The sequence below is a fragment of the Anthonomus grandis genome, chromosome 6 (genome assembly GCF_022605725.1).
Source record: "Anthonomus grandis grandis chromosome 6, icAntGran1.3, whole genome shotgun sequence".
In the NCBI taxonomy this organism is placed as follows: domain Eukaryota; kingdom Metazoa; phylum Arthropoda; class Insecta; order Coleoptera; family Curculionidae; genus Anthonomus; species Anthonomus grandis.
The window spans coordinates 34,190,292-34,199,795 of NC_065551.1; the positions used below are offsets into that span (position 1 = coordinate 34,190,292).

At 35.5% G+C, this 9,504-nt stretch overlaps 1 protein-coding gene across 1 annotated transcript; it reads right to left on the reverse strand.

Annotated features, from left to right (window-relative positions):
- Positions 1 to 5,224: 5,224 nt before the first annotated feature.
- LOC126737866 (protein wntless) lies at positions 5,225 to 9,346 on the reverse strand. The gene is made up of 3 exons (XM_050442939.1): positions 8,987 to 9,346; positions 8,716 to 8,933; positions 5,225 to 6,731 (listed from the first exon to the last, which is right to left on the reverse strand). Exons 1-3 carry the CDS (start codon positions 9,245 to 9,247, stop codon positions 5,573 to 5,575), a joined length of 1,638 nt encoding a protein of 545 aa, XP_050298896.1. The 5' UTR covers positions 9,248 to 9,346; the 3' UTR covers positions 5,225 to 5,572.
- Positions 9,347 to 9,504: the final 158 nt, after the last annotated feature.

Here is a 9,504-nt window from a genome sequence, read left to right on the forward strand (position 1 = left end):
AGATTATAGTAAGTGTTGACTGAGAGAAAACCATTGTTTCTATTTAAAAGCTGACAAGGGTGCTATTTAAAGGTATGGTTCTTTCCATGCGTCTGCCGCATGCGACGGCCGCAGCATACCGCTAACCGTGTTTTTAAATGTAACCGTTTCTTTCCACGCGGCGGCCACGAGCGTCAGTCGTGAACGACTGCGATCGTTGCGGCTGCACTAGCCAAGAAGCAGTGTAGCCGCAGCCGCGAGAGCGTTCAATAGATATTGAACTCGGTTGTATGGCTCAGATTTTATATCGTTTTTTATTAAGTCCAGAATAAAGTTAAACTGTGCTTTATTCAACCTAAAATATTCTCTAAATTTCACTTCATCCTGAATCAGATGTCGATTTATCAGTGTATTATAACATCCCTCAGAACGCCTTTCTTTAAATATTGGATTTACAGGAGCATTGCTATTTTTCTCGTTGGCCAAATATGATAATATTTCGTCATCGTCTTTTTTTTTCAACAATAAATAAAGCACGAGATCATCCATCTTGCACCTAGCACCTTAAACCTTTGCTGTCGCGTAGCATCCGAAGGAACCACCCGATTGACCAGCTGCCGCATGCGGCTGTCGCAGTGTGGCCGTCGCATGCGGCAGACGCATGGAAGGAACCATACCAAGACATTTAAAACGTGTAGATGATCTTATTAAGAATGGCCCATTTATATATTGATTTCTAAAAAAAAAGCATTAAACGATTACAAAAGATTCGTATAAATTCAAGTTACAACATTCGAACCCAACAATTTTAAAATTATATCGTTTACCAAAAATCCATAGGCCTGGCAATAAAATGAGACCAATTGTCTCCACTATAGAATCTTCAACTAACAACATTTCAAAGTTTTTAGCAAAGCAATTTGAGACATTAAAATTACCTTATGAATGTCAAACCCTCTAACACTGGTCATATGACTCGCCAGGTTAACGATTTTCCCTTACCAATCCCTACATCCTCCCTCACCAAGAACTCACTTATATACCTTAGCAAAAAAATTTACAACCATATTCCTCTATGTATCAGACAAATTTTAGAAGTTAAGAGATTCAAAAAGGAATTAAAATCACTTTTATTATCCAGGGCATATTATAGCCTTGACGATTTTTTTAATGATACCTTTTAACCTGTGCTCTGACATCATTTTAGTGTTTTAGTTTTGTTTCCTGTTAAATAATTTAATTTACTTCTTCTAAATTCTGTTTTATTGACAGCTTTATTTATTTTTTAATGAAATTTATCAAAAAGATGCTTTTTTTTTCTCAATCTGTTTTGTTATGATTAATTTTGGTAATGTGTGTAAATTTTATGGTAAAGTGTTTTAGATGTTATGTTTGTTTGAAATTTAAAGTGAATTTGGAATTTTTTAGTTTTTAGGATGCTTGTACACAAGATTTTGTTGTCTTACGTAAAATAGCACATTTTCTTTCTTTCTTCTTTCTCTTTCAAAAACAGCTTATTTCAAAAGTCGATAATTCAATTCTAAGTGAAAATTAAATTCTCGTCTCTTCCGATGTATCTTCTTTGTTCCCAAGCATTTCTATACCAGAAACTTTGGAATATCTGATTAAACTTTTGTGAATGTAACGATTTCGATAATATCCAAGAAATAATTAAATTAACAAAGCTTTGCGTGGCACAAAATGCTTTTCATGGGTAATTGCCTCTCTCCCTTTCTATCACAACTCTTCATACAATTTAGTACTTTCCCCAAGGTTAAACCAACTGCAGCAGTAAACAGATCTTGCAGCACTTTACAGGTCCCACCATACCGACTCTTTCTACTACTATAACGAGTCATACATTTTTCTAATGTCAAATCCTGCACTGGTTTAAAGGCTTTTGTATCCTGTAATTCTTGGGTATATTTGGAAGTAATTTTTTACATCTTCCAGCTGAGGAATATGCTCCCATCACCTTCTGCAAGCATAGCTTTTTTATCCTCGAATCTTCTCTTTTAAACCCTTTAACACAAAACCAACTAATACAAGGAATATGCATAAGGTTCCACAGGGATCAAAGGTATTCTCTTATAATCTTATTTATAAATGATACCTTAGAATGCAAGTGAAAAAGTTGACATCCTGAAGGAGGATATGACTGGTTTATTTACCTCCAATAAATTCCCTGTAAATGAGGGCAAAATGTATTCAATGTTTTTCACACCGAGGCCTTTAATGGTAAACCAATTAAATTCTTAGGTGTCCTGGACTATAGTTAGCCAAGGGCATTAGTAGGAGTATATTTGCAATTTGAAATGTTTGCGTTGTATTAAAGCCACTTGCATTCGTATGTCGGACGTACTAAGCTCGAGCTTCCCTCAAGCTTCTATTCAATTCAAAGTATTTGAAGTCATTTTATAGATTTCTTCTTGCTGTCCGAGTCATGAAGTATTTCTTACAGGCATTCCAAGTCATATCTTATTTGCTTCAAAGTCATTTCAAATTGATGTCAACCACGTCAAGTTTTCCCCTGAAAAATGACGTCAATTCTCCTTCGTTCTTGATTGTTTACAAATTATATTGTATTCATAGGATTCGAAGGTAGTTTTTTAATGTATTCCAGGCATTTGCATGTCTTTTACATGTTCCACACTAATTGGAATAAATTTTTATTTTATTCCAGGCATTTGAGGTACTTATATTTAAGTGTCTCGCTGGAATTTTCTTGTAGGTTTTTGAGACACTTCTTGTAATCTAAGACCAGAGAAAAACAAACCACCGAGAAGGGACAAAGCCAGGACCGATTTTTCTTGCGCATGTGCGAGCTTATTTGGTATACCTGTCTTATTGCCGGTCCCCTGCCAGCCGTCGGTTAGTCCGGTAATATTCGACGCCTAGTTTAGTCTAGTCAAGTGTTGCCTGAATTTTTCTCTGTGTTTATTTTTTGTGTGTGTTGTCATTGTGCTCTTTATTTTATTAAAAACTTTTATAATATGCCTTATACCTGTGCTTTTCGTGGATGTCATTCAAAGACAGGGTGTGGTGTTTCTTTCTTTGCTTTTCCGCAGGAAGAAGATCTGTAAGTTCAACTTTTCTTTTAATTGTTTCCACTCAAAATAAGTTGTTTCTTTTTTTGTTTTTCGTAATTACAGTAATTCATTATTTATTTTTTATTAAATTCGTAATTATAGTAATTAGAGGTATTTATCTATGCAGTAATTAAAAAAAAATACATAAATTTAGCTTTTGAATTAAACGTGTAATTTTATGACTTTTAGTCCCAAGTTATGGATGGCAGCTTGCTATAGAACAGACTTGTTTTCGATACCTAGAGAACAACTTACCAGGAACTATAAGCTCTTTGAGTACCATTTTAATGAAAAGTTTTATAGTGCAGGGCCCTCAAGAAAGCGTTTGTCACCTAACGCGTTACCAACATTATTTCCTAATCCCACAAAAAGGACTTGTGAAGGTTAACAGCTTGAGGATGGACCGCCAAAAAAAGTCTCAAAGGAAAAGGACATAAAAATTCTATCAGGTTAGCTTTTGATGGGTTAACTTAACTATAATTTTTACCTACTAACTAATATTAATTTTATGCTTGAAACCCTATTTTGCACATAAAAATATATTCTGTATCTATTATATTTCTTCTTTTTAGATATTTTAATACAGCCTGCAATTATGAAACCAGCAACGTTGGCCGAGCAAAGTATTGCCGAAAAAAATTCTCCTTATGACAGAACTAAGACGAAAAATTAAAAAGTTGTTGCGTGTTTCCTTTTTCCCGTGTCACTTATAACTCAATAACCCAAATATAGTCGTAATAACTTACCTATACCAACAGTAAAATAATGTTATAGTTTTGATTTCAAATTCCTAATAAAATTTTTAATCTATTAATTGTCGTATTTCTCTCCGTGTACGGAACTATTAAATTGCCAAAACGATTTTTCTCCGTTACTTAATATGTAGCGCCAGTCATTTAAGCCCGCTCAAGGGCACCAAAATTGGACCCCAGAAAATCAACGGTAAATGCGGGTTTTGTCGCTTCTCGGTGGTTTGTTTTTCTCTGCTAAGACTTTTCAAGTCGTTTTTTGCTTTATAACAGGCATTTAAAGTTGGTTTTCCATCTTCCAGAGACTCGAAAGAATTTCTCGTGCATTCCAGACTATTTGGGATAATTTTCAAATTAATTCCACATATTTGAAGTTTCTCTCTGGAATATGGACAGTAATAATTTTCAATTTTATTCCAAGCAATTCAGGTATTTTTAGTCGCTCCCTGAAATTTAAAGCCAAATCCTATTTATTTTGGGTTATTGACACACACCTTGTAATCTAGGGCTTTTCAAGTCATTTTTTGATTAATTACAGGCATTTGAAGTAATTTTGAATGTTATTCCAGGCAGACAGTTTCATCCTTCGTAGTATTTCCTTCCTCCTGGTTTTCTTGGGCTTTAACGTTGTTCTTTACATATTCCTGTATGTTCCAGGAGAGAAATTTTCAATTTTATTACAGGCATTCAAAGGCAATTCTTATCCCTATGAATATTGTAACCTTTCTGTGCATTGGCATTTATAAATAATTTGATTTGGAACGTTTCTGGGTTGTAGAGGCACTTTTTTTATTCTAGGACTTTTCAAATCATTTTTCATACGATTCCAGGCATTTGGGGTAATGGTTCACATCTCCTAGACGTTTAAAACCATTTGTTATCTGTTCCGGACTAGATAACGTAATTTTCCATTTTACTCCTTTTTCTAGAATATGAAGTCAATTATTAGTTATTCAGATATTTCTTGTACTCTTGGGCTTTTAAAAATGTTTTGCACTTTATTGCATACATTTAAAATAACTTCTTACCTGTTCCAGAGTATTTCAGGTAAATTTTACTTTAATTACAAGAGCTTGAAGTAATCTTAAGCATCTTCTTGGTATTTAATTCCAATTCTTCTGCGTTCATAAATTCTTACGAGAGTTCTCTCTGGAGTCATATTTTAACTGTTCAAGGTTCCTACAGACATGTTGAGGTTCTTCTTCGAGATTTCCTGCCTAATTTCCTAATTCTTGATCTAGGATTCTTGGAGAGTGCATGGGGGCACTTAAAATGCTTAATATGTGTTAAATTATTACAGTATGAGAATGGTGAAGAATGAGTAGTACCTTGGGCAGTTCTTACTTCCCAAAAATACCTGAAAAAGCAGTAGGTACCCCCCATAAAAGAAACATAACAAAGACCAAATTTGCCACATTTAGATAATATATTTAAAGATATATTATTGCTAATTGAATAATATGCGTCAGTTCCTATAACTATATTATAAAAATCACAAAAGCCAAATAATACTGTATAAATATTGCGCAAATTAAGTACATACTACTTTTAAATTGGAAGGAGCTATAATTATAGTGAAAAATGTATAGGATTATAAAAATACCAAAACTACTTGCTATTTTGATTATAATAAAACTCGTAAAAAAAAAGTTGCCCTAAAATATCACACAGAAGTACTATTATCTAATTAGAGATTCAACGGTAAGTAAAACATATAGATCATATCTCAACTAATAAGTCACAAAACTCTAAAAATTACTCAATATTCGCTTTAGCAACAAAGGAAGTAAGAGAGGATATCTCGTTGGGAGTAGTGGTGGTCTCACTGGACAATCTGCTGAACTCAACCTCCTCCCCTTCGGTGCATTGAGGCTCCGAGGGCCACTGCTTGTGACTGGGAGCGTAAAGCATCAACAGGGCACAAATATAAATGTTCCACATCCCATAAACGCCCGTGTGAACGACCGATGTCCATTCGATGTCCATACTGTCATCCCAATGGTGTTCCCCTTGGTTATACTGGTTCAACAGGAAAGACACCACTGTAACACCGGCGCATACCAATGTGGCCCCCATAAGGAACGTAAAACGATACATTATGCCTTCGTAGTGTAGACGACGAGCCTGAGTCATGCTGGGCAACACTGATCTTTTAATGCTGATATTTTTAAAGACTCTCCATACCATGTAGCATAGGAATATGAAGTAAATGCCGGCGCATAGGCCGCCACAGATGACAAAACTAAGGGCCAAATTAGTACCTAACGGACTGATCCATACAGAGTAAAAAGGGTTAACTAAATGCATCCCTCTCTCACACAGGTCGAATATGAGCAACGAGACGCAACCCACTCCAATCGAGCTCAAGTGTTTCCAATATTTTTTCAAGCTGTTGCGATCCCCACTCTCCTGGATAAGCATATGCTCCCCGGTGAACACCAACCAGAAAGACAAAAGCATCGCATAAAAGATCCCTTGTCTAATATCACTGAGGAAGAGCATATAAGGCATGTCAAAGAACAAGGTGAGATACTCCAGAGGGAGATCTAAGAAAGCCAAAGCGCCTCCGAGGCATATTAACATGTACTCCAATAAAGCGGGCGTCCTGGCCAAAATGTGCACCCTCCTCCAGAACCAGATCATGATGCCCACGATAATTGGGAAAAATATAGTTTTTAAGCTTACCCACACCTTCGTGAATCCACCGTTCATATGTATGGTGTGCAAGTAAATATCTTCGATTTTCAGCAGTTGCGTGTTGAGTTCTTGTGCGTCGTCGTAAGGCAATCGGAGATTTAGTAGGTAGTAGTCGTGGTACAGAGAACCGAGTTCGAATAGGGGAACCATGGTGCAGTTGTACGGGTAGCCTTCCATGTTTTTGATGGTGGTATCGTTGAAAATGCAATCCATGTACCTAAAATGACAATATTTATTTATTCACGGGTATTGTTGGTAAATTAAATTATATTATCAAAACAGTATTAGATACATTTAAATTACTTTAAGTTAAAAAAAATCACACTCGGACAAAATACCATGTTTTGTGGAAAAAATTCCTCAAAAGTTTACCTCAACTAACTGAGGAAAAATTAACAAAAAGACAATAACAATTTTATGCCCATTAATTTTGAAACTATTTCTAGAATTCCAGGATTTTGTTTAAAATTTCCTGGACCAAAAATCCCAACTTGGACAGAATGTCCTCAATTCTTCCAGGGATTTTTGTTCCCAATTCCTGGGTCAAATACCTCACCCTTTCTCCTGAAGTTTATTCATTAACTACACATACAATTCTAATAACTAATAATAATAGATACTTCATTCTTCGGCTTTCAAAGTAATTTTTTACTTTATGGACTTTGTTACTCCAGTTTTAATGAAAATTTGAAGACAATCAATAATTTATCTGCTTAAAAAAGGAAAGAATCATGTTTTATAAAATTTTTTTATGAGAATTGACCTCCTTTATGTCTGCCTTCAGGCAGTTTTTAACTCTGTTTAACTGGTCGCGAGCAGTCTGTGTACCTTAATGGTGACTTTTCTGGTAGGGAGTCTGTGGATGTTGGTGTTCCCTGTGGTGTTCCACAGGGGTCAGTTCTTGGTCCCCTTCTATTTCTTGTATACATTAATGATCTTATTACTCTTAGCATATGTGGACATTTTACATTGTTTGCTGACGACACAACGGTTTTATGGTCGAATAAAGATCCCAAGCAGCTTGTCAGAGATGTTGCAGCCGATCTCCTGAAATTAAAGCAATGGTGTGATTCCAATCAACTTTGCTTAAATATGTCAAAGTCCCACATTATTGGTTTCAATTTTCAAGCTGAGAGTCTTGATTTTGGTGAGAACGCATTGGACATGGTAGACAATTCTGCATTTCTTGGTTTAGTCATTGATAAAGATTTAAAGCTTTCTGACCATATAATAAAGTTAAATAAAAAACTTGCTTCTGGCTGCTTCTCTGTTAGGGCAACCGTTCATGAACTGGGGAGAAATGTTGCTCGTGATGTGTACTTTGCTTTGTTCGAGTCGCATTTAAGGTATGCTCTTCCATTTTGGGGTGCATGTTCAAATTATCTGTTTCAGTCTGTTTTTGTGCTGCAAAAGAGGGCTGTCAGAAGTTTATTTAGGGCCCATTCTAGAATGCATTGTGGTAATCTTTTCAAAGAGAGCCGTATTTTGACCCTACCATCATTATTTATTTTGGAAACTGCATGTTTAATATTCAAAAATAAGAACAGTTTTCCAATCCGACATCACAGTTATCCTACCAGACAGATTAATAATATTCCCCTTCCTATTCCTCATTTTACATCTATCAAAGATTCATTTATATATCGTGGTTTAATGATTTATAATCACATTAGCGTGGAATTAAGAAGTGTTCAGTCTTTGCGCCAGTTTCTTTGTAAACTGAAGTCATATTTGCTTCTAAAAGCCTTTTATTCGATTGAAGACTTTTTTAAGGCTGAGGATGTTGTGTAGTGGATGCTAAGTTTTTAATCTGTTAATTTTAATTTTGAACATACCTTTATGTGTCCCTTTATCTCTGCTACCTTTGTCTACATGCATGTATTGTTTTATATGTTGTATAAATTTTTTATATTTGTTTTGTAAAATCTGATTTGATTGTATTTATTTTCTGAAGCTTTGTCAATAAAATTCGTGTACATGTACCAAATTTTCGACAATAAAGTACTTGAAAAAAAAAAAAAAAAAAAAAGCTCATTTGATCATTTCTATACTTTTGGAACAGACAACACTCTATGGGACCTCAATAGACAGTCTATAGACTGTCGACGGTCCCGATGGGACCCACAATAAAAAATTTACCAGTTTTAAGAATTTTTGTTTTTATTTTATGGACTATATTTGTAAACATTTTGACTACTTACCTCTTAGTAATTGCATGGGTATAATAAGTCCAGGCACTCTTGCCTCCCCCTTCGAGTTTATCACTGACAGCAAGGCGAGCGTCGAAAGTAAGCTCCATCATTTTATTAATGAGATTCTGCCCCTTTTTGTACACCATGTCGATTTGAAGGACTCCGACCAAGCTCTGTTGCCAGCGAGAGAAGTCTTGTTCATAAAGGGGCATTTCCACCACAAAAACCTATAAAACCACTTTTATAGTGGTGATGGTCATACTTAGGAAATAATATTTACCAGCTCCTTGGCCTGCAAGCTCTTTGTAGACTCCGGGTGGCTCAGGTCGACTTTATAAGCACATTGTCTACTGAACCATTTCGTAAAATTGTCGACTTTTGGGTTTTTATCCACACAAATCGTGGACAGGATCCCTTGGGAGCTGGCCGGACTAGGCGATATCAAACCGACCAAGAAACACGCTAGCTGACTTAAAAGTAATATGGTCACTAAAACGCTCAGTTTTCTGCCGCTTAGGTTTTCCAAAATTGTGCCGGGCATCTTTAAAGTGCTTCTTTTTAATTATTTTTTTGGTAATTTAATGGGAATTTCAGATTTACGACGCCATCCTTATCAAAACACGAATGTAAATAAAGAGAAGTGACATTTGACGTTTGAATTTCATTTTGACAGATAATGCCCGTGGTGGAAACTGATTGGGAGCAAAGAAAAGAACCGCGGTGGTGCCATATTTTTTGTGTTTCCCCTAAGCAAATATTAATTAACTCGAATTAACTTAACAGGATTAACCGAAGGGA

Bases quoted from the DNA above. Each gene is read 5' to 3' on its own strand.
- LOC126737866 (XM_050442939.1), bottom strand. From the start codon at position 9,247: ATGCCCGGCACAATTTTGGAAAACCTAAGCGGCAGAAAACTGAGCGTT. The intron at 8,934-8,986 runs GTAAATATTATT...GTGGTTTTATAG, and splicing joins GCTTGCAGGCCAAGGAGCTG to GTTTTTGTGGTGGAAATGCC. The intron at 6,732-8,715 runs GTAAGTAGTCAA...TTGTCATTTTAG, and splicing joins ACCCATGCAATTACTAAGAG to GTACATGGATTGCATTTTCA.